This window comes from Schistocerca nitens, chromosome 2, assembly GCF_023898315.1.
Source record: "Schistocerca nitens isolate TAMUIC-IGC-003100 chromosome 2, iqSchNite1.1, whole genome shotgun sequence".
Lineage (NCBI taxonomy): Eukaryota > Metazoa > Arthropoda > Insecta > Orthoptera > Acrididae > Schistocerca > Schistocerca nitens.
Genome location: NC_064615.1, coordinates 124563816 through 124590077, shown reverse-complemented (window position 1 = coordinate 124590077; position 26262 = coordinate 124563816). Strand labels below are relative to the sequence as shown.

The window sequence follows — 26262 nt, the reverse complement described above, 5'->3', positions numbered from 1 at the left end:
CCTGTCTTCAGTTTAGGATCTCCGGGTTCATTAAACACATACCCAGCCAATGAAGTCAGGTCTTCGAGTTCCTACATTAATAAATTTTGATACAAGTTATTTGAAGAAAAATACTTTTGAACTGAATGTTCTTAGTTTATGAACACGTTTATTAATTTTACATGACTGAACATGGATCAAAAGAATTTTGAGACAAAGGAAGATGTAATATGCATTAGATGACTGGGATGAAATTTTGACGTGTTATGATCCAGGGTATATATTATATGGAAATCACTGGATAAACAAATGGTCAATGTTTCAGTTCTTGATCATTTACAAAATATTCTTTCCCACTCCAAGAAACTAGCCTTTTTTTTAAAAAAAAAAAAAAAAGCTTCATTTCTACAGTATTAAGTAACATGATCAAATCAGAGAGTCAATAAAGTACAGAAAGCAAAAGCATCTAGGTATTCAATGCAATTTAGTTCAGAGGTTAGTTATATCATGTCGTCGTGACTTCCTGCACCTCATACTAAGTCCATCACAAACAAGGTCACTGTAATTTCTGACAATGGCATTAATCCAATATAAATATTAAAAAAGAACAAACCTCCAATTTGGGAAAACACATTCTCATTTATTGAATTTTTACCATAATTAATCACACTAACAACAGTACACTACATACAAAAATTACTGACACAAGCTTCACCACATAGCTCTCTGTACTCCAGATAACTTATTATAGTCTGCAAGATGTCGCCAGACAATTCTGCTTAAGCGCCATCTCTGTACGACACCACGTGGCCGGGAAGTAACAGCACACCGGTTCACCAACCGAACTTTACTAGAGTCTCTTGGAAATGCCGCAATTTCTTTGTCTGCAATTTCCTGCAGGGAAAAAAAGAATGTAATTTACTCTCTGAAAATTTATTCCTTGGAAAAGAAAGTTGACAAAATTTATCTTAAAAGTATTATTCCACACTGAAACAGATGGGGGTCAAGTGTTTTGTCTTTGACTCCCACAGCATAATTGTATGACGTGAGTGTGGTTTTGTGTGTTAAATGATTAAATTGTCAATTAGAAATAAATCATAATATTTTGCTAACATTAACACACACACCTGCAATAGCTAAAGAGAAAATTAATGGAGGATGTGAAATAACAAGGGTAAAGGACATGACTGCTGATCACTGGGCTAAAAAAGGATAACCAACTGCTCTGCAACACATTAAAATCTCCAGCCTAAAAGCTTAAGCTGGGGCTCTGGAAAACACACAAAAATTTGTTACCTGAAACAGAAGACAGGTTGCCATTTGAATTTGGTTTTACCCTTTTGTCAAAGCACAAAATCACACTGTTAAAATGTGATTATAGTGATTTAAATGCTGGCAGGCAGAAAACAGTCGGAGTTCCTCTTTCCTGGATATGAAGCTGTGAATTAAATGACAATGTCCTGTCAGAATAACTAAAATGAGGTATGCCACACGAGGGTGACACCAACTACCCATGTGTCACTGAGCACAGTTTGTTCTTCCTTACCACCAATCTAGAACCAGTCAACAATCTGCAAGATGGTTACGTTCCTTGTAGCCTTCGCAGCTGTTACACTTACTTGTTAATTTCCTGAAACTCCCATGTTTCCTGGTCAGTTTCCAAACAGAATTTTATATATTTTTCATTCTGGTGCAGAAAGGAGCCCTTGTACACTCTGGGCAATTTTTCCTGGTGAGTACTTTGCATTTGTGGGGCACTCAGGGAAGCGGAGCTGTGAGAAATTTCTTCCCTCAATGATGCCTCAGCTAATGTAGTGAGAAAGAACAGTAAAAATATAGCATGCGTGAAGTTGCCCGGGGATACTGTGTCTCTAAATAAGATAAACTTCTCAAATGTTCCATCTTCTAGCTTTATTATGAGAAACACCATTCTGTATGTAATTGATTTTCTAATTTATTCTGATTATTCCTAGTATCTTTCAGTATAGGGTGAAATTGGTGATTGTTTTGTGACTTAAATTCGATTGTTGACATATAAACAAATATAAATTCTATAGTAATTATAAACATTTGGAAGACGAACTAGTAGTATTCTTAAAGTATGTATTTGGATCCATTTGAAAACATGTTAGCAAAACAAACCCTTCATTAATTCCAAAGTAATTAACAGTTTTGTCAAAAGTATTGTTTGCGTAACTATTTGTTGATTTCATGGTTTAAACAAATAATTTTGCCTAATTCTTGCAGTAGAAGAAACTGTTAAAAGAACCAATTTTTCGATGTATTCAGTTAATTTAATGAGTTAAGTTTTAATTATGATTTCTGTAAATTTAACTTTAAACAATGTGTAGTTTCAGCAGCTATTATTGTGATGATATATAAGGGCTCGATTTTTGGTCACAAGACAGTCAGTCCACAGCTGAGTTTCAGGCGAGGAACCTGTTTTCGTTAGAACGACAACAATGATCAACTTAAGTGTTACACCAAGAGGCTGTGTGTAAAAATGATGACAGTGACTGTTTCTGTACGTACCTGATTATTCTTCAAGAACTGTGAACTTTGTGGTTAGGTTTTACTGCTCGTAGATGTTTAACAAGAAACTATCGTAGCAGTGTGTGGAGTTTTGCCTGCAAACTAATTATGAGGCTTATCGAAGGTTAAACAATAGTGTAATGTTCGGGGTTGTGCAAAGTGAAAATTAAAGTACTGCCAAACACAACTGTGCACCTGTCGGCTATATGATTTACAGTAGTCAGTGTCTGAATCCACAACCCATTTTTTCAGCCAGTGTAGCAACGCAGTAAGTTGACACTGAGGACAACAAACAAAATAAATAAAAATCAGATGGAACCGCCATACACTACTATACAAAATGGACACCATGTGTCCAAAAACACTTTCCTGGGGCATACACCTGAAGTCAGTTCAACATCTGTCAATAACTTTCAGTCCCTGATAATGTGCATTGTACACCCTAACAAGAAATTCTCAATCCAGCCACAAATTTCACATCTCCCATGCAATCATACTTTTGATAGTAAGAATGCGTGTAGTAATCAGTCAAATGCTTTTCAGAAATAACATACTAAATTACCTGGCTGCCATATGGAAATAGTGAACAAAAATAGCAATATCAACTTTTGATTTTCTCATTTCCACAATCTGCTATTACCTGCAATGCACAAGTTGCAAAGTTTACTTGTTTAGAAAATATCATTTATATTTGTAAGTGTTGAAGGTCCTCCATTAGGCCTGATTATAACACTCGAATCATCAGCAAAGTAAACTATTTCTGCTTCTTGGATATATGATGGAAAATTTACAAAACGAACAAGAGCGAATCCAGCATCAATCCCTGTCATACACCAGTAGTGATTATCCCCTTTCTTAAGATGTTGTTTCATTTTGTAGACTTTCTGAGCATCTTAATGCAATACTGTGCATCCTTTTAGTTAGATAATATAAAAACCAGTTACCAGCAAGACCTCTGCATAATATTTGAGTTTCTCTAAGAGAATATTATGTCACCAATTTGATTCCATCATTTTACATCTCGCATAGGGATCATGAGAAGAAGATAAGAGATTTTAGGTTGCATAGACAGGGTGGTCCATTGATAGTGACCGGGCCAAATATCTCACGAAATAAGCATCAAACGAAAAAACTGCAAAGAACAAAACTCGTCTAGCTTGAAGGGGAAAACCAGATGGCGCTATGGTTGTCCCGCTAGATGGTGCTGCCATAGGTCAAATGCATATCAACTGTGTTTTTTTAAATAGGAACCCCCAATTTTTATTACATATTCGTGTAGAAGAAATATGAATGTTTTAGTTGGACCACTTTTTGCGCTTTGTGATAGATGGTGCTGTAATAGTCACAAAATGGATAAGTACGTGGTACCACGTAGCATTCCGCCAGTGCGGATGGTATTTGTTTCGTGATACATTACCCGTGTTAAAATGGACCGTTTACCAATTGCGGAAAAGGTCAATATCGTGTTGATGTATGGCTATTGTGATCAAAATGCCCAACAAGCATGTGCTATGTATGCTGTTTGGTATCCTGGACGACATCATCCAAGTGTCCGGACCATTCGCCACATAGTTACGTTATTTAAGGAAACAGGATGTGTTCAGCCACATGTGAAACGTCAACCACAACCTGCAGCAAATGATGATGCCCAAGCAGGTGTTTTAGCTGCTGTCATGGCTAATCCGCACATCAGGAGCTGACAAATTGCGCTAGAATCAGGAATCACAAAACGTCGGTGTTGAGAATGCTACAGCAATATCGATTGCACCCGTATCATATTTGCATGGCAACGACTTTGAACGTCTTGTACAGTTCTGCCACTGGGCACAAGAGAAATTATGGGACGATGACATTTTTTGCACGCGTTCTATTTAGCGACGAAGCATCATTCACCAACAGTGGTAATGTAAACCGGCATAATATGCACGATTGGGCAACGGAAAATCCACGATAGCTGCGACAAATGGAACATCAGCGACCTTGGCGAGTTAATGTATGGTGCGGCATTATGGGAGAAAGGATAATTGGCCCCCATTTTATCGATGGTAAACTAAATGGTGCAATGTATGCTGATTTCTTATGTAATGTTCTACCGATGTTACTACAAGATGTTTCACTGCATGACAGAATAGCGATGTACCTCCAACACGATGGATGTCCGGCACATAGCTCGCGTGGGGTTGAAGCAGTATTGAATAGCATGTCATGACAAGTGGATTGGTCGTTGATGCACCATACCATGGCCCGCACGTTCACCGGATCTGATGTCCACGGATTTCTTTCTGTGGGGAAAGTTGAAGGATATTTGCTATCGTGATCCACCGACAATGCCTGACAACATGCGTCAGCGCATTGTCAATGCATGTGCGAACATTACGGAAGGCGAACTACTCGCTGTTGAGAGGAATGAAGTTACACGTATTGCCAAATGCATTGAGGTTGATGGACATCATGTTGAGCATTTATTGCACTAATGTGGGATTTACAGGTAATCATGCTGTAACAGCATGCATTCTCAGAAATGATAAGTTCACAAAGGTACATGTATCACATTGGAACAACCGAAATAAAATGTGCAAACATACCTACGTTCTGTATTTAAATTTAAAAAACATACCTGTTACCAACTGTTCGTCTAAAATTGAGCCATATGTTTGTGACTATTACAGTGCCATCCACCACAAAGCGAAAAAAGTGGTTCAACTAAAACATTCATATTTCTTTACGTACTACATGAATATGTAATAAAAAATGGGGGTTCCTATTTAAAAAAACGCAATTGATATCCGTTTGACCTATGGCAGCGCCATCTAGCGGGACAACCATAGCACCATCTGACTTCCCCCTTCAAGCTAGACAAGTTTCATTCTTTGTAGTTTTTTCGTTTGACACTTATTTCGTGAGATATTTGGCCTGGTCACAATCAATGGATTGTATATGTATACAGAGTTTTTTTCTTTTTTTCTTTTTTTTTTCTTCTTTTACACGATACGCAAACAGAATGTGACAGAAAACTGCTGTTTTAGATACAAATATCCTCTGCCGTGCACTGTATAATGGCTTGTTTGGTGTATATATGCAGATGTAGATACCTGAGAAGCCTTTGTTGGGTCAGTTTTAATAGTACCTACTAGTCCACAAAAGCCACTGGAAATCTTGAAGGTAGACTGTGTGATTCTCTAAAGGCTCCACAAGAAAATTAATTATTTGACACAAAAAGAGTACCACATATATAATAAATCCTAAAACAATTTCATGATGGCAGGTGTCTCAGATATTGTGAACAGTTTAATTTTACACTTCAGTGACCACAGTCTCACTGGGGCACAGCACACTACAAGGTTCGGGTGTTTTTTAGTTACAACATGATCCCTGCTCTTCAACTCACAGAACATTTTGTTACTGTGAGTGACAAATGGTTGCTAAAATGTGTACACTCCACAACAAAAGACAATGACAATACTGCCCAGTCTACAGTTTTGGAATGCTACATTCAGTGAAAGTGAACCCAACCAGAAAGACTCAGCCCCACAAGGTGATTGCCATTTAGCAACCCCAAGAGGCAAGAGTAGTTTACGGATTGCACACTTCAACTTGGACCCTGAGGAGAGGATGCCGCGATCAGCTCATTGCACATTGGCTGGTGAAACAAGGACCACCTCCTCCTCTCAGAGCAGTCAGCTTACAACCAGTAAATAATAATAATAATAATAATAATAATAATAATAATAATAATAATAAAGTGTGCCATCTGTAGGTTACACTATGGATGCAGCAAGCAATATATCCTTGAAATGAACAGATGTTACTTGGCTGTATTAGTAGATGCTCTTAAATGTTGATGAGTAGCTAAGGGCAGTTGTGCTGGTCCTGATTGGTTTTGGAGCTTGGCGTTAAGATGAGACATACCAAATCATGTCAAAATTTTGGGAGTTGATCAGACCACAAGTACAAGACAAGAGGAAGGTGGAACGACGTGAAAGTAAACAAATACAACAATACAGTGAAACCTCTTTATAACGTTCCTCCATATAATGTCTTCCTCTATGTTACATCTGTTTTTTCGGTCCCGACTAAAAGCCCATATAAACAATGTTAAATTTTCCTCTTTACTGTGTTTACTCTATATTACAATTTCCTCCATGTAATGCTCATATTTTTGGAACCCTGGTCAATTATTTACCTCTTTATAATGTTTAAGCGACTGGATGTAGACGCATCATTTTCCGTTCTGTGGATTCAGTTGCACCGGCTCGTAAAGCCCGCGCTCAGCGCGTTTCATATGTCAGCGGCAGAACCTGGTCACGTGACATGTGACGCACATTCTGCTTGCGGTCTTTTTGGCGCTATTTACTTTCACCCATCCACCTACCAGGCCCCATGTTTTAATTACAAAAAACTAATCATTTGATACATTGATCATTTGCAATGAATATCATATTACAGTGTTGTGAAAATTTAAAATGTCATCTATGGCACCATTTGTCAAAACTGATTAGTGGTATCCCGATCTTCAGTAATGCCCTATAATTATTATTTGGAAGCCTTCCTCTTTATAGTGTTTTCCTCTATACAGTGTTCAGAATTTGTGCTCCCTTGAAAAATGTTATATAGAGGTTTCACTATACACAGCAAATTCCTAATATCTGACATGATTTCATTTCATCTTTGAGCTCCCAAACCAATAAAACTCTCTGGACAAAATATTAACCACCTCCTTACAAAGAGCACACTGAGCACTTTGGAGTGGTGTAGAACTGGTACTATACAGTCATGCGATTCTCCACACTGTAAGTCATGGCAATGAAGTGATGTGTATGTGCCCGTCGCTTGTACGGATTTGGCACAGTAAGTAGGTCAATGTGGAGATGTGACAAAAATCACAGACAGGGACATGCCCATGATCACATTGTCAATGGGGTTGCCCAATCTGTTGGTGTATGAAAGCAGACTGTCTAATACGTCAACAACAAATGGTGCTTCCTGCAGCTATGTAACATGGTGTAAGAACAACGGTTGTAAAAAAAAAAAAGAAATCCTTACTGACACAAACAGGAGACTTGTGTAAGGCCTTTTCAATGACAACTGGGTTGAAATTTCACAAGAACTGCTGCTCTCAGTAAACACAGGTACAACTCAACCCAGTTTCCAAGCAAACACTGTGAAGGAAACTGCATGCACGGGCCATCTAGAGTCAGGCACTTCACAAAAGGTTACTACTCACAGCAGCACATAAAGTTGCAGTCTTGAATGGGTCAAACACAACAGAAACTGGACAGTAGCAGACTGGAGGCATGTAGTGTGGTCCAACTCTCCATTTCACCTCTTTTCGAAATCTACAAAGTGGCGAGTGCACTGTTGGCCCCAATTAGGCATTTAAGCCGCAATAGCTGAAGGATGAAGTTCAGGCTGATAGTGGTTCTGTGATGTCCAGGGGGTGTTTTTCATTCCACAACTTGGGCACACTCATTAAAATACTTTTAACATGAACCAGGATGTTTAATTCCACATTCTCAGGGACCATGTGTAGCCCTTTCTTCTACATCCCCATCCAAGTAATTCAAAAGATGAGTGAAGTAACCAGAAACGTACTCGACTTAAAAATACTGGTGGCATGGTATGAGGTACCACACAATTCTGTACCTCTGCAGTTACAGCAACATTTTGGTCTTCTTTCTTGTATGATTTCAAGTTATGTTTTGTATTTTTAACCTATGATTGCTCCCTGTCATGTTTGTACCACATGTTTCTTTTTTATGTGCAGCTACCACTGAAAAGTAGGAATGCACTTGAGGATCCAAGATCTGATCAGTTGTTGAACAGTAACTCTTTCAAGAAGTATGTTCTATTTTTATTCTCATTCTTCCAAACAGCCACATTTTGTGACCTAAGTAAAGGGCTTTTCATGTATAGGATAGAATTGTGATTTGGTATGCATGCTTCATGAAAAATTGTTTTTAATCGGCATCTCAAGGTACTTTTTGTGGGCATGTACTTCTCAGCTGAAAAAATATTTTTCAGATACAGTATCTGTGAGAACTGCAGTAGGGATATCAACAGCACAGTTGAGATGCCTGGAGTGAGTTAGCACTGACCAAGGCTTAGGAGGTAATGACTGCTCATCCTAAGAGCTTGGCTCTGGTACATAGTCAGTCATGACATTCCTCCACATAACCTGTTGCATTGTGGAAACTATATAATGTTTATAGTTAGGATATTACAATCTAATCTCTTTTGGTTCTCTGTGTCTTTTGTCCAAGATCTCCTAAAGTGAAACTTGATAAGACTAAACTGATTAGACAAGCATCGAATCCCAAATCTTTGACTTGGTTTTGGATATTTCATTTCAACTCTGATCTTTTTCTGTCATTACTGCTGCAAACGGCATTCGTGATTGAACAGATCAGAGCAGTGGAACTAGCAGCTACTTTTTTGTTACCATTCTAAGATATCCACAACCGTTCTACCCACAAAGAAAACTTGCAATATATTTTTAAGTGATGGCCTTTCACTCTGGAGTTAGCTTATTCATCATCATTCAAATGTCATTAACTCTTTTGAACATTCTCCAGTCGAGTGATACTGTTCATTTTTGCCCACAATAATCAATAAAGGATAGAAAACGAGAACATTATAAATTAATATTTGGGAGACACACAAGTAAGAAACTATGTAAATTAGTGTACTGAAATGAAACTAATACCTCAAAAATATCTTTCTTCCTACAAGTTAATAGGTTATCAAGAATTTTTCCAATATTTAGATATATCATATTATCAACACAGAATCTTGAGAAACAATAATGATGGAATGTTTCGAGGTGAGAGACACACAGACCACTAAGGACACTTTAATTGTGTTGCAGTACTCACCCTAATTTCAACTGGAAGTATATCATTCTTTCGCAAAGAGTTTATCCTAAGCCTTTCAACTGCATGTTCCTTTACACACTGCCTTCTTTTTACATCTCTTATCATCCAGCAATTTTGGTATTTATTTCGTTTTGGCTGAAAATGAATCAGAATTAAATGAAATGTACTGCACAATTTTTTTTGTTACCAAACTAAAACATAGGAGTTTATGTATTGACAAAAACAGATTAATATACAATTTAAAAACCTGTAAACCAACTTAAAGTGTGTGGATACGAAACAAGAAAATTGGTTCTGTTCATGCTTCTGAGTCGGTGTGCCTCAAACAAATAAACAAACAAAGATAATTCAGCTACAATCAGATACCTAATCTTAATGAACCAGATATAACATTAATAACTACTTTGCTGTTTTAAGTGTTGCTGGAAGAAACTGAAACAGAAGTATTAGAGGAAAGTGTATAGTCAGTACAGGATGTAGAGGAAGTGGTGCTAACCTGGATGGTATATATATTTACGGATGCATCTGTTCCTGCGAAGATCATAAAGAAAATGGCAACTTGCACAAATATGTTCATGCCACTGTCAGACCTCAAAGCACTATACTGATCAAAAACTCACAGATCTGCATTCTCTAGAATAGCAGTAAACATCTTTTGCAAATATGAAATGCCAGAAGGAAAATGTGTTTCAGTCAGTAAAAGGAAGTGCTAAATGAGCTTGTAGTAATATAAATTCATTTAGGACTTACTCTACTTTCTTTACTGAATGAAAAACACATGGCTTTTCAGTTTGATATCAAGTAAATTACCAATTCTATTCTTAACAGTTGCTTTTCCTTCTCAACATACACCTTGACTTGCATTACTGAATGTGATGGGATCTACATAACACGATGAATGAACTACTTAATTACAATAATTATGGAGGAAGGGATGTAGAACACGTATCAACAATGAATAAAATGGTTTCTTACTGCTATAGTGACCTGTTCCATCTCTCTCCATGTACTCTCCCAACAGAAAACGGCTGCTTTCAATTATAGCCATAGTCATCACTTTGCTGAGAAAAGATTTTAATATATCCCATCATACAAGGTCCAGCAGAAAAACCTCCCCTTTAAGGAAAGCTAATAAAAACAAAACCAAATAAGGTAGAATAATTTTATTTATACTAAATAAAAGTACATATTATGCCATTTTAGAAAATACTCTTATGGTCTTACTTTTTAAATAAAACATCCCTTAAATGGCTTCCTGCACTGTCGACACACTGATTGAGTCTTTCCCTGAAGTTATTCATTACTCTTTGAGTCATTTCAGGTGGAATAGCTTCAACCTCTTGTGTAATTGCTTCTTTCAGGGCTCGTAAAGATTGTGGACGTTGTTCATAAACTTTTGCTTTTAAATAGCCCCAAAGAAAGAAATCACAGGGCGTTAAGTCCGGCGATCGTGGGGGCCAGCCAATGTCTCCACGCAACGAGATCACATGTCCAGGAAACATTTCCTTCACCAATGCCAGTGACTGCCGCGCTGTGTGGGCTGTAGCACCATCTTGCTGGAACCACACGTTCTCTATTTCACTAAAAAGCTCCCTTAGTTGCGGTTGGAGAAAGTCGCGGAGCATGGCACAATAGCGTTCACTGTTGACGGTTAAATTCCTGTCATTTTCTTCGAAAAAGTAAGGACCGATCACTCCGGAATTGTAAACAGCACACCATACTGTTACTTTAGGGCTATGAAGTGGTCGTTGATGAAGTTCTTGGGGATTGTGTTCACACCAGTACCTGCAATTTTGGCTGTTCACTGTTCCGGCAAGGTGAAAGTGTGCTTCATCAGAAAAAATCACAATATCGTTGGGACGAATGTTCCGAAGAAGGTCTTGGCACAAACTTACACGGACACCAGTCTCGTTCACTCAGTTCCTGTGTAGTTACAATTTTGTAAGGATGCATTTTAAGATCTCGATGCAAGATTCTTCTCACACTTTGATCAGATATCCGTAATGCTGCCGCATGCTTTTTAGCGGATCGTCGAGGAGATTGTTGAACTGAAGCTCTAACTGCATCAACATTTCCGGGGCCTGTTGCAGTCCGTGGTCGTCCAGGTGGTTTCCTTTTTAATGCGGAACCTGTCTCACGAAAGTTAGCAACCCAAGAATAAATTGTTTTCTTATCGGGAACAGGGTCCCGTCGTCCGAGCGCAAAGCGAACGCGAAAAGCACGTTGAGTATTAATAGGCGATTCGCCATTTTGAATAAAATCTTCCACTACGAAGGCACGATGTTCACCAGACCACGCCATGGTGTACACTGAAAACGGCACGTAGGCAGCTACTTAACGACGCGCCCTCCACCACTCTGCTCCTTCTACTGTCCGCTGCATGTTACTTTGTAATCGGGGAGTTTTTTATGCCGGACCCTGTACTTCACTTGCAACAAGAAATGATAAGCAACAATTACTAGGCCACACAGTAAGAGCGACACAAGTGTACCAAAGATCAAACTGAAGCTGCTGAATTAATAAATACACTATCACTTTTAAGTGAAATAGAAGTAAGTGAGCCACTGGCTAACATTTTACATTCTCTGTAGTGTTGTATCAGATTTGGTGACAAATAATTTGATGTAGGACTCTACGGACTGCAAAACTTGAGAAAGGCATTAAACAAAAGCATGAAGAATTTGATACTCTTGTGGTCCAATAAAGCTAGTTACGTTATTGTTGTCAACACAGCAATACCATGACAGAGATTATGAATGGTTGTGTGGAAATGATTTGGTGAGGCATTGTGTGTATTCAAGCTAAATATGATAGTTTTAAACACCATATATAAATATTTTACAACTGTATCACAATTGTAATTTTTTATGACTGAAACCAAAAAAGTTTTTTGTACTAAAAGGGCAACTTCCCTTGGCAATGCCTTATTTTTTGCAGGGTTTTCTTTGCAAGTGTGCATGCCAGAAATACAGTACTAATTGTTTTCTTGAACTCCAAAATAAACGGGACACATATTTTGTCATTATTAAACAAATTGTCCCAGACTGCCAGGCGTTAAAATTGCAAAACGAGGAAGAATAGCAAATAAAGAAAGTTTGCTTATTGTGTGCAGAAGATGACTTAATTTACAGGTGATATGGGGTATATTTGGTACACAGCACTGTCTCTGTCATCAAAAATGGCTCTAACCCAGCTGGACATCAGCTGAACTGAGAATGGAGACATATACACGTATGTCATTGCGCGCTGTTTATACTCTACGCCAAAGTTGCTCAATCGTAGTGCCTGGTGAGTAGTGGAGTGTCAGTCTTTTGAAACCCATGACCAGAAGTTTTCCAGAGGTGAGAAATCTGGAGAATGTGCATGCCAGGGCTGTAGATGAACCCCTTGTGTACTGAGGTACGTGAGGGCAGCAGGGGCAACAAGTATTCTCGCTTTATCTTGTTGGAATATAATGTCACACATACCTTGAAGATAGGTCACAGCCACCAGTGTTAAAATGCCACTATGTAATGGCAGCTCCAAATTATCAGCTAAGCAAACCAGAGGTAATAACATTATGCCTGATGCTTGGCCCACACTATGACTAAAGCAGTGTGGTAACATTTTTTTTACTCTACATATGAATATGTCCCACATGATACTGCATGCAGCACCATGACTTGCCTATAAGAATGATGTGGTACAACTGTTGTGTCCAGTGTTGTCATCTGGCACACCACTGTTGCTACACTGCTGTGTCAAGGGCAGTAGCAACAACAGTCTCTGAGCTGACAGTTCATAGTGCTCCACAAGTTGCTGCATGTCAGAGCGGATGCCAGTCTTGGTGCAAACAAGCCCGTTTCCTGACTCAAGCTAAGTTTTGTGATTGTACAATGCTGTAATGCTGAGCTAACAACATGTCTATATTCTCTGGGACCAGTTAGATGAGGCGACTGTGATGCTGCATGGTGCTGGTGTGGCCCTTTTGAATACCACAAGACAGGTCATGGGATCCCAACCAAAATGAGCAGCAGCACAGGGTAATAAGTTGCAGTCTATAGACCAAACTTTTCTCACGAGCAACCAACATTCAAATACAATTTCTAACTGAGAAACCCACCACATAATGTTTTCCTTAATTACTCCTACTGACTTTGCACAGCTGTGCTGGAATACCAGCCATCATTATATCCACCAAAACTGGTGTTCTATGGGTCTGAGTGTGGAATGTTAAGATCCCTTAATTTGTTGGATAGGTTAGTGAATTTAAAAAGAGAAAGGGATAGACAGAAGTTAGACACAGCGAGAGAGTGTGAGGAGCTGTGGCAGGAAGAACAGGACTTCTGGTCAAGTCAGTAGAACATTATAAATATAAAATCAAGTAGGGGTAATGCAAAAGTAGATCTAATAATGAATAACAAAACAGGAATGCAGATAGGCTACTATTAACAACAGAGTGAATGCACTATAATAACTAAGACAGGTATGATGCAAACATCCACCACCTTACTACAAGTTTATATGCTGACTAACTCCGCAGCTGATAAAGAAGTAAAAAAAAAACTTACGAGGAGATAAAAGAAATTGCTCAGATAGTCAAGGGAGGCAAACATAATTGTGATGGGTGGCTGGAATTCAAAGTAGGAACAACAAGAAAAGGAAATACAATGGGAGAACAAGGACTGGGGGAAAGGAATGAAAAGGGAAGCAGCATGGTAGAAGTTGGCACAGACCACAATTTAATTATTGCCAACAGTTGGTTGAAGAATCAAGAAAGGAGGTTATATATGTGGAAGAGACCTGGAGACACTGGAACCTTTCTAACAGATATATAATGATGAGCTAGAGAATTTGAAACCAGATTTTAAAGTACAAAAGATTTCCACGAGTATATGTGGATAATGACCACAACTTATTAACTGCACATTAGAGCTAAAGTAATTGGAGAATGGTTGGAAATTAAGGAGAGGGGACTGGATATGTAGAAACGATGAAATAGTGAAGGCAGACACCGTTGGGTGGCTTGCGGAGTATAAATGTAGATGTAGATGATCAAATAAGGAAAAAGACAAGCATTCATTGAAATCCTTAGATAACACATGGGGCATTAAGTTTAACTGCTAAATGCAGAAAATATAAAAATGAAGCAGACAAAAGGACTGCAGAGGACTAAAAACTGAGAATGACAGTAAGTGTAGAAATGTTCTAAGTGCAAAATAAGATAGAAAGACTACGGTTTAATGTCCAGTTGATATCAATGAAGAGGAAAATGTGTACGCAGGAGTGTTATAGAGAACATATGCAAGGGTGGAGGAACATTAGTGACTAGGGGAAAGACACAGGCAGCCTATCGAAAAACTACAAAAAAACCTTTGGAGAAAAGAGAAGCAACTGCATGAATGTCAAGAGATCAGATGCTAAGCCACTAATAACTAAAGATGGGAAGAAGAATAAGATGAACATGAGATGGTAAGTATGATATTGCTGAAGACATTAAAAGAGCACTGAAAGATCTATGTCCTACTTCCGGAAGGCGTTCGATACAGTTCCGCACTGTCGCCTGATAAACAAAGTAAGAGCCTACGGAATATCAGACCAGCTGTGTGGCTGGATTGAAGAGTTTTTAGCAAACAGAACACAGCATGTTGTTATCAATGGAGAGACGTCTACAGACGTTAAAGTAACCTCTGGCGTGCCACAGGGGAGTGTTATGGGACCATTGCTTTTCACAATATATATAAATGACCAAGTAGATAGTGTCAGAAGTTCCATGCGGCTTTTCGCGGATGATGCTGTAGTATACAGAGAAGTTACAGCATTAGAAAATTGTAGCGAAATGCAGGAAGATCTGCAGCAGATAGGCACTTGGTGCAGGGAGTGGCAACTGACCCTTAACATAGACAAATGTAATGTATTGCGAATACATAGAAAGAAGGATCCTTTATTGTATGATTATATGATAGCGGAACAAACACTGGTAGCAGTTACTTCTGTAAAATATCTGGGAGTATGCGTGCGGAACAATTTGAAGTGGAATGATCATATAAAATTAATTGTTGGTAAGGCGGGTACCAGGTTGAGATTCATTGGGAGCGTCCTTAGAAAATGTAGTCCATCAACAAAGGAGGTGGCTTACAAAACACTCGTTCGACCTACACTTGAGTATTGCTCAACAGTGTGGGATCCGTACCAGGTTGGGTTGACGGAGGACATAGAGAACATCCAAAGAAGAGCGGCGCGTTTCGTCACAGGGTTATTTGGTAACAATGATAGCGTTACGGAGATGTTTAGCAAACTCAAGTGGCAGACTCTGCAAGAGAGGCGCTCTGCATCGCGGTGTAGCTTGCTCGCCAGGTTTCGAGAGGGTGCGTTTCTGGATGAGGTATCGAATACATTGCTTCCCCCTACTTATACCTCCTGAGGAGATCACGAATGTAAAATTAGAGAGATTCGAGCGCGCACAGAGGCTTTCAGACAGTCGTTCTTCCCGCGAACCATACGCGACTGGAACAGAAAAGGGAGGTAATGACAGTGGCACGTAAAGTGCCCTCTGCCGCCACACACCGTTGGGTGGCTTGCGGAGTATAAATGTAGATGTAGATGAAAGAAACTTGGTTCCTGGAGTGGATGACATTCCCTCAGAATTATTGAGATTCTTGGGAGAGCCAGCCATTACAAAGGTATTCCAACTGGTGAACAGGATGTGTGGAACAGGTGTAAAATCCTCATACTTCAAGAAGAACCTAAATCCCATTCCAAAAAAGGCAGGTGCTGACAGCTGTGAATAGGCCTATTACAGAACTATCAGTTTAATATGTTGTCATTGCAAAATACCGACACAAATTATTTACAGAAGAATGGAATAAACTGGCAGAGGCTAACCTTGGCTAAGATCAATTTGGGTCTTAGAAAACATGATAATATTAATAATATGCAAGGCAATATTGACTTTACAATTTATCTTTAAAGCAGGTTAAGAAAGGTAAACCTACACTTATAAATTTGCAGACTTAGAGAAAGCAGATTTGGCTGAAATTTAGTGCACCAACACTACCACATGTGGAATTCTTATTTACGAAGTGCATAGTCCTAAAGCATCAACTGCACACAGATCAGAGCAGCATCGTGAAAGGGCATCAAGAAGGTGCTGACCTGCTCTCGCCAATGAAAAGAGTGGGCAGTACCACACCTCCTGGAAGACAGCGTTCAGTGACCCTACCTCAACGCTGATTTAACCATCCGCCTATTGTTGGTTGGTCCTGCCGGCCATCGCAACTTCTCCCCTTCCTTTTTAGTGTCAGTGCTGACTCCCACAGTAGCTAACAGAACAGGAATTATCAGATTCCCCTGAGAATTATTTCCAGAATTGTAGCTCGTGAAAGAAGGTGGTGCGACTCAGAAAATGCAATGCGCATCTGGCAATTAATCTTCAAAGCCAATTTCAGAGCGTAATGACTTACGAACTATTCCTCACAGTCCAATGAAATTTTTACCACCTAGTAACATCTACTTAGGGAACACACTCAATAAATCAAAACACCAACATTTTTCTGAGGGAAAACAAAAAATGTCAAAATGTGGTTAAAAAAAGGTAAGAAGATACATATTGTAGGTGCCCCCATGCCAAATACATTTCACCCAGGAAGGGGATAATACTTTTTGTAATAAGCCTGATGTTGGCTAAATACACAAAACACGTCATGCCAAATACAATTCACTCAGGAAGGGGATAATATTTTTTGTAATAAGCCTGATGTTGGCTAAATACACAAAACACATCATGTCCACATTTTTCACACTTACTGAGTTACATGCAATGAAAATACAGAAAATTGAAAAATCACTGGAAAAACGTGTTAGCACAAAAGGGACATGATATCCAAGCCAAATTTCATACACTGCATAAGTAGCCCATAATGCAATATTATTAAAATTTCACCATATCATTGCAAGGCATTTGTGTACAATGAACGGTGACAGAAATGTACTTTGTTACATTTGTTTTAACATGATTTACCAATTAATAATGATGATGCAGACAGTTGTGGTCTCCTTTATCTGATGAGATTTATTTCTTGTTTCAGATAAAGCTGCAGCAAGTGTTAAGGATCATTTGGCAACTGAAAATTAAACAATGGACGTTTTCAGGAAGAGGAAGAAGGATTGTGAGGCAGGAAGAACAAAGGATACCTGTGAGCATCACAGGTTACTCATGCTTTCAAGATTCTAGTTCAAACTGGTCAGTGCTGTTGTGGTAAAGGTGATATGGAGGCAGATGAGTATGTTGGTGATGCTTTTGTTCATACATGTTGCAGTGTTGGTAAAGCACAATAATCTGAACATCATAAAACAACATATGGAACTAAATGTGGCATTTGCTTTGTACATGATCTGGGTGAATCAGACCAAGATTTGCTGCTACGGAGATCTGGGATGCACACTACGGGTGTGAGAAGTACAGATTCAGGGAACATGAGTTTTGTTACCATCATATGAAGGTGTTTCTGGATATGTATTCTTTCCTACAAAGAAGTTGTTTTGACCCATTTCGGATCCATAAGAAGACAGTGAAATGCAGCCTTCGAGAAGTTGAACTTACACGAAACCAGCACAAATGTTATTGTACAAGTGTGTGACACTACTAAAAATTGAAAATATTCTGATAATGTACACGATAGTAACAAAGAATGTCAGCTGCCTTCCACCACAGCAGCTGAGAAATTAAATATTTCCGCGACCGCTGTTAGTTTGCCTTCCATGAAGACACAGAAAGTTGAAAAATGAGAGAGATTCAGTTATGGCAGAAGAAAACTACAAGAAGCTGAAATGAAAATGAAACACAAAATGGCAAAGAGACCAATGGTGAAAGATGAATAACTATCTGTTCCAAAGTGCAGATGAGCAGACTGTTTGGTTATAATTAAAGGTTCATGCACAAAATGTGTCTTCACAGTGGGTCTGACCCTGGATTCAGAAGCAAAAATAGCAACATATAACCAAGTTGCCACATTGTTGTTATCTATGATGACAGAAGGTACTTAGGACGTGTTGCACAGTACTAATGGTGATGTATTAGTGAACTTCATGGCACTAGCAGGACCAGCAAGATCATTTCATTGGCCCTGTTTGACAGAAGTGTTTTGAACATATTCTTAAGACAGTTACAGTTCCTACTACTGTGTCAGGAAGATAGTAAAATTTGCCACTCAATGTACAGAATCAGTAGCTACAACAAGGGAAAACTTCTGTTCTAAGCACAAGTAACTGGTTTTTAGAAGTTAAGGTGCATTAACTATAGGTTGTGTTAATTTACCTGTATGTTGTTGCTTACTGATTAAACAACTGGGGTGGGGGGAAGGAATAGGAAGAATCCCATGAGTTTAAGACAAGTTTTTTTTCCAAAATCGTGTTCTGCAACAATGGTCACATCACCAAATACTTCTCTGTCAACTTTCGTTGTACACAAATAGCTTTCAATAACATGAAATTCCAACATATTACATAATGGTCACTTATGCAATGCACGAAATTTGGTTTGGATATCACTTGTCCCTTTTGTGTTACCATACTTTGAAAATCCATGTTTTTCCAGCAATTTTTTTCAGTTTTCTGTATTTTCCTGTGCATGTAACTCAGTATGTGTAAAAGATGTAGAAGTGTGTGTGTGTGTGTGTGTGTGTGTGTGTGTGTGTGTGTGTGTGTGTGTGTGTGTTATAGTCCATATCAGGTCTACTACAAAAAAATATTATCCCCTTCCTGAATGAGTTATATTTAGCATGATGGAAACCAATAACGCCTCCCAGGGGACACCGCCTTAATGCAGGCATCTTCAGAGAGAGAATATTATGAAAATTCAACAGAAGCCTCGGAAACTGCGTGGAATACATTCATCCAAACTCTGGCAAAGGAAACGGATAAAGGATCTGACAGCAGCATCATGGAATGTGAGGACAATGAAATTTTAAGCTTCAAATATGTTGTAGAGCTAAAGGAAATAAGATGGCAAGGGAATGGGCAGATAGATAAACCTGCAGTACTCATTGGTGTATAGTGGACACAAGAAAGAACAGGCCAACCTGGAACAGGATTTATAATAACTAAGTAAGTTAGGAAAAGATTATTAGAATTTGAACACATAAATTAACGAATGTGCAGACTCAGACTAAGAGGGAAATTTAGAAATATACCAATAGTGGATGCGCATGCACCAACAGAGGAAAAAGATGATATAATTAAAGAACAGTTCTATTAAGACTTGGAGAAAGTATGCTGCGCAGTACCTAAATATGAACTGATGCTAGTAATAGATGTTAATCCAAAAATAGGGAAAAATGAACATCCATATAGCGTTTCTGGGAAAATTCCATACATAGAGAAAACAGTGAGAATGGAGACTTACTATGCCAACTCGCAAGAAATAATACGATTATTATTTGGACCTGCTTCCCACACAAACGGATCCATCTGGGTATTTGGAAGCCAAAAATAATGGCATGTTCCAGTAAAGTTGGGAAAATGATAAGGGAGGAAGAACAGATAGCGGAAAGATGGGCAGAGTATTTCAAAGGCACATTAAGTACCAGCCTAGAATGTGAAGAGAGAGCTGCACAGGATGAAAGAGTGGAGCTGGAAGTAGACAATGATGCCATGAGGCAAGAAAGCCAATGCTACAAGAGGTCTCCAAGGCTGTGCACAAGTCAAAAAACAATTGAGCCCCTGGGGAAGACAGCATAATTCCTGAATTAATAAAAACTGGTAGCGAGGCTGTAACAAAGGAACTGCACACATTAATAACAAATGAGAAACAGAGCCTAGGCCAGATAGTTGGAAAACTGGAATAATAATCCCTATTTATAAGAAAGGGGACCAACAGCATGTGAAAACGTCAGATATATAACACTCCTAAGCACAGCTTATAAAATCTCCACAAGTATATTAAACAAAAGGATACAAAAGCGTGCAGAAGACATACTAGGGGAACATCAGTGTGGCTTTCGACCAGACAGAGGAAATGATAGAAAAGTTCTATGAATATGATATAGTTCTGCATTTCCTATTCACTGACTTAAACAAGCCTTTGACAGTGTAAACCGGCAATAACTATACAGAGTACTGGAAAAAGTGCTATAAGTGCTAAACTAATAAGGCTATGACAGTCTCTCCACTGTCCTATTCAATATAGCTCTGCATAGTGTAATAAATAAAATCAACAAAAAGAGCCACGCTATAGTGGGAAGAAATATCAATACACTGCAAAAAACATACCAGGCAATGAGCACAGAAGCCTTAAAAGTTGACGTCATAGTAAATGAAAACAAAACAAAATATATGGTACTGTCACAATCTGAGGCCAGAAGAAACACTAAAGACCTAAACATCAAAGGGAAATGCTTCAAAGGGGAGTCCTCTTTTAATTACTTGGGAGACCTAATAATAAATGATAACAGTATTGGAAAGGCTATAAGGGAAAGAATACAAGGAGGAAACAGCTTACTTTGCAAATATGCAACTTTTCAGAAGTATCCTTGTTACAAGAAAAACAAAACTGCTAATATATTAACTCCCTAATCTGCCCAGTTATCACATGCGGGTCAGAGGTATGGATGTTGACAGAACGTGATAAAAATGCACCAAGTACTTTTGATCAGAAAATACTATGCAAAATCTTTGGTCCAAGAAGGGAGGAAGAAGGCTGGTGAAAACACTACAAAGCCGAATTATAAGTGTCAATACAAAGTAGGGTCATAGTAAAATTTGTGAAATCACACCGAATATGATGGCTAGGACACATGGAGAGAATGGCAGAGGATAGAACTCCAAAGAAAATGATGAAAGGTGTGAGCCATTCAGCTAGGCAAAAAGGGAGACCTGGAAGAAGATGGACTGATGACACGATATGGGAATCTGATGGGTGGAAACGAGCAGCAAATAACTGAGAAATGTGGAGGAAGATTGTTGAAGAAGCCAAGGCTCACCAAGGGCTGTAGTACTACTGAGGAAGAAGAAGAATAAGAAGAAGAGGGAACCTACAATATGTATCTTTTAACAAGTTGCATTTTTTATCACATTTTGACATTTTTTATTTTCCCTCAGAAGCCTGTTGGTGTTTTGATACATTGTGTTCCCTAAGTAGATGTTACTAGGTGATAAAAATTTCACTGCACTGTGAGGAATAGCTCCTAAGTTATTAAGCCCTGAAGTTGGCTTTGATGATTAACTGCCAAAAGTGTGTTGCATTTTCCGGGTCACACTGCCTTGTTTCAGAAACTATAAATCTGGAACTAATTCTCAGGGGAACCTAATACTTTGTACATAAGCATTCCACACATGGTAGCATTGGTTTGCTAAATTTCAGACAAATCTGAGACTACAAGCTGGAGCCCCTGGTTGAATTGACATGGAATGACTCTTTTAACAATACTGACTCGACTGCACTCTTTCAAATTCTGACAGTAGTACAGATAAATTACAGTTAGCGAAAAGTTATCCCCAACTTTTACAGAAATCAGACTGCAGTTACGTAAAGGGACATGAAATGGAAATATCACCTGAGGAGGAAATGAGACAGGGGCGTAGCATCTCCTCAATTTTATTCAAATACGTATATTGAGCAACCTGTACAGAAAACCAGGTAGCATTTCTCGAATGAGAGTTAAATTTAAGGTTTGCCAATGAAATTTTTATTTTTTCAGAGTCGGAAAAGGACCTGGAAGAACAGGTGACATGAGGTTCTATGATAAACATCAACAAAAGCAAAACAAGAGTAATGAAATAGTGTTGAATTAAACCAGGCAATGATGAGGGAAATACATTAGAAAATGACATAGTAGTAGATGAGTTTTGCTATGTGGGCAACAAAATAATTGATAATGGTTCAAGTAGAGAGGATATCATATTCAGACTGGCAAGAAACGTGTGTCTGAAAAAGAGAAACTTGTTAACACTGAACATAAATTTAAGTTTTACAGCCTCTTCTGGAAGTGTATGACTGAAGCACTGCCTTATACAAGAAGTTAAATGTGGACGGCAAACAGTACAGACAAAGAAGAGCATCGAAGGTTTTGAACTGTGGAGCTACAGAAGAATATTGAAGATTCGATGGGCAGATCATTTGGATAATGTAATTGTACTTCATCATGCATCAAATTGGAAAAAAAAAACTTTTTATCATAACCTGACTAAAAGAAGGGATAAACTCAACCCGATGCACCAATTTGGTAATGGAGTGCAGTGGAAAAATGAGGGTGTGGCAGCTGGGACAAATGCACTACCCACTGTTTCTGTAGGTGCAAAGTTTAGTTAAGGGTGAAGAAAATAAGGAAGTGTAAATGAAAAGATGTGGGAAAGTGAAGACAGAGGGCCAAGAAGTTTGAAATAAACTGGTTCTCTTCATTCAACGAAATGTACAAAAAGTTCAGATTTCTTTGCAACACAAGAGAGCGGAACTATGATTTTGACAAGGGCCTGGGCACACTAAAGTTGGCTCAACAAACGTGATAGGAGGGAGAAAACTATAATTTATATGGATTGATTGAACAATTTACAGCATCAAAAGCACAATAAGTATTTTTACTTTCTTTAAGTCAATCATTTGTGCATTCAAAAAGTTTTTATCATTTTTTTTACTCTGAAGCGCTTTTCATTTACATGGCACAAGTTAAACTTTTTTTTTATCGATTCTAACTTCAATAAAAACGAGTTTTCTTTTCCTTTGGGATTGAATAGTTTTTGTCCCTGTATAGTGCTGAAATTTAGTTAAAATGTGGTGGATGACAGGAAGGCATGTATGACGACTGGATAAATGCATCCTAGGTCGGCACGCTACAAGTAGGGGGATATTACAATGGTAATAGTGTGTTATGACCTGCGTTAAATAGCGCTGGTACAACGAGTTTGTCTGCGTGCCCTTTAAGTGAAAAAGGTGAAACCCATCTAGGAGTAACAAATACACTACGGCAACAAAGGTGGTTTTTCTTTCCAAAACAAACAGCGATGGTACATATACATGTTGCTGTATCACGATGAACAAGATGTCGAGGAGGCATTATCACACTCTAACACAATGACATAAGAATGAATTCATTTCAGATTCAATTTACTTGAGCCACCAATATTTTCTGTCAATGGACTAACAGAGAAAACTTCTTACTTATACTTCCATTATAACCTGAATTATTGTCATACTCCTCAATACTTTCGCTAACGTGTAAATGATTTCCTGAAAGTTAAATTTGATGTATTTACCCCAGATTTATAGCTGTCAAAAAAACTGTTCGCAATTCGAAATAATGCGGTTCCCACTCTATTCAAATTAGCCATATTTCACGCACATCGCTCACTGATGTTCAAAGATACTTCATCCATGTCGTTGTAGTCTTTCACAGGCAATGAAAAGTTGCACAGTCAACGGAAAATTGCACTGGCGCATCACCACATCGGATAGGCCAACCAACTGGCTTGTGGAAATTCACCACTCGATCACTGTCGTGCTAGTTGGGATGATATAAGGGTTAAAATAGAAATTCCTTTTAATCATCGATTTGTATTCATTGCACCATCATATGCAGCATAGCGTGCTCTACACCAACCGGAGCCTTCAATATTAAAACAACGCGCAGCTTTCAAATAGACGGCCGGACTCGTTGCACACCCTGTTTTATTCTCTAACATGTGTAATTTTACTTTTAGAATCTATACAAAAGAACGACTTACCAACATTTTCCCATTTAAGCAGCCACGAACGAGATTTTAACATATGTGGAATATTACGAAACATGAAAACGCAACATTGTGCAGAAGTCAAGTATATGGCAGGATGTACCGCATACACATACATAATCGCTATTCTACGATTAACATACATACACAAGAACGAATTAGTAGAAGTATTTCCATTCAAATGACCAAGTATGGAACTTCAACAAATGATGATAATTCTGATAAAAAAAATGATACAAAATTTATGTATGTCTACAGATGGGGATATTCATCTGACAAAAATAGTTGTTAAAATTCATGGTGAAACCTTCAGATGTCATTTATTTTGCACAATTTTACTAGTTTCGATCAATGACCATTATCAAGCTTATCTGGCATAAACGGCAGGAAAGCTATACCATGATCTAAACAAAAGTAATTTGCCCTTTTAAGTACACAATAGTACATAAAAATTGTCACAGTAATAACTGTGTACAATAATTTTCGTCAACAAGCAAGAGAGAAATTTTTTATGTGTTATGGTGGGCTTAAAAGAGCAAACTACTTTTGTTTAAACTATGGTATAACGTTCCTTCCATTTACGCCAGCTAAGCTTGGTAATGGTCATTGACCGGAAATAGAAGCGAACTGCGCAAAATAATTGACAGCTGAAGTTTTTACCATGAATTTTATGATACAAACTTTGGTTACAAAATCAAGAACAGAAACGTTGTATTTATAGTACTGCAACCTGTCAGAACCATGAAAGAATCGAAACAAAGCAGAAATATTCAGGTAAGAGCCTTAGTTTCCCATATACCCTCAAGCTATTATAAATAGCAAGTAGCATTTCACATAAAACTTAAAGATTATACTTTTGGTAACACTGCAAGCATTAGGAATAGGCATTTGTCTCATTCAAGAGTCTTGAGAAAATGGGCAAATTCTCAAATAAAAAACATAAATTATCTCGAGAATGGTTGAACTGCACTGCCTTCTCTTGACTGGATATGTAAGTCAAATTCTAGATTCTAATATTTAATTGTTTGTGTCGTTTTCACATAATCTTTCATTGATTGTGTTCAGACTTGTATGTATCATTATGTATTGCATAGTTTTGAATGTTTGCAAGTGCCACAAGAAGCCCATAATGTATCGTTAATTGTAAACTTAATTTGTGGTTTTTAGAAATTTTGGACAACAGTACGCTCAATCAAAAACGATCCTTAACTAACTTCACCAAACGCTTATGGAGTGTGAAAAAAAGTATTTTTCTCCGAATTTTCGAGCACTTGAGAGTGTTAGTGCCTTATACAATTTTCGCAGTAGTATCCTAATTAAAAAAAGAATCGTTAAGCTGAAATTTCAGCACATATCTTGTTGGAAAAAGGTATATAACTGAGAATTTTCGGAAATCACGCGAATTGTGCACAATATATTTCACAGTAAATTGGCACTTGTGATTTACATTTACCGTAGCATGCATTATAACTAATATATCGTATCACATTTAGATCTCTCTTTTAACAGCAATATATATTGTCTGTATTTGTCATAAACAGACACTATTTTCCAATTTTTTGGTTACTGAAACTCAAAAACATTTCAGGAATACTTGCAGCCTATCAGGCACATAAATTAAAGCCTAATCAGCAAGCTTATTTTAGAGTTATTTGTTTACTGTTCTGTAAAATACTGATTAGCCAAAACTCAGTTCACCTATATATGCTGCTCTTGGGCTTGGTGTGTGTGTGTGTGTGTTTGAGGTTTACGGGCGCTAAACAGCGGGGTCATCAGCGCCCAAACGCATAAAAACAGGAACACATGCAGTGAAGGGACTAAGACGGACAGCGAACAAGGAGTACGGCTAAAAGAGACAGACCTGACGCAGTTTTACATCCTCACATACAGAGGCAAAACAAGAGGAGAAGGAACACACGAAAAAGGAAGGGAAACAAGGAAAAGAGAACAGAAACCGAAGGGAAACAAGGAGGTGATCGTGACTGGCTGACCTCTTACCTAAAACCTGGGTGAGCCAGTCACCCAGTAGTACATTAGAACCCTCTCCCTAAAATCCGAGGCAACAAATTGGACAGGACACAAAACCGTAAGACCTTAAATACAGTAGTCGCGTCATCTTGTAAAATAGAGGGCAAATCCGGTGGCAAAGAAACCACCGCCCTCTGGTCAGAGAATAAAA

General features: G+C 38.3%; 1 protein-coding gene across 1 annotated transcript; it reads right to left on the bottom strand.

Moving 5' to 3' along the window:
- Positions 1-598: 598 nt before the first annotated feature.
- LOC126235816 (28S ribosomal protein S14, mitochondrial) lies at positions 599-23766 on the bottom strand. Its single transcript, XM_049944663.1, has 3 exons — positions 23610-23766; positions 9384-9518; positions 599-873 (listed from the first exon to the last, which is right to left on the bottom strand). Exons 1-3 carry the CDS (start codon positions 23682-23684, stop codon positions 691-693), a joined length of 393 nt encoding a protein of 130 aa, XP_049800620.1. The 5' UTR covers positions 23685-23766; the 3' UTR covers positions 599-690.
- Between the last annotated feature and the right edge of the window lie 2496 nt (positions 23767-26262).

Bases quoted from the DNA above. Each gene is read 5' to 3' on its own strand.
- LOC126235816 (XM_049944663.1), bottom strand. From the start codon at position 23,684: ATGGCTAATTTGAATAGAGTGGGAACCGCATTATTTCGAATTGCGAAC. The intron at 9,519-23,609 runs GTAAATACATCA...ATTCATTTTCAG, and splicing joins TTGACAGCTATAAATCTGGG to CCAAAACGAAATAAATACCA. The intron at 874-9,383 runs GTGAGTACTGCA...TTTTCCCTGCAG, and splicing joins TACTTCCAGTTGAAATTAGG to GAAATTGCAGACAAAGAAAT.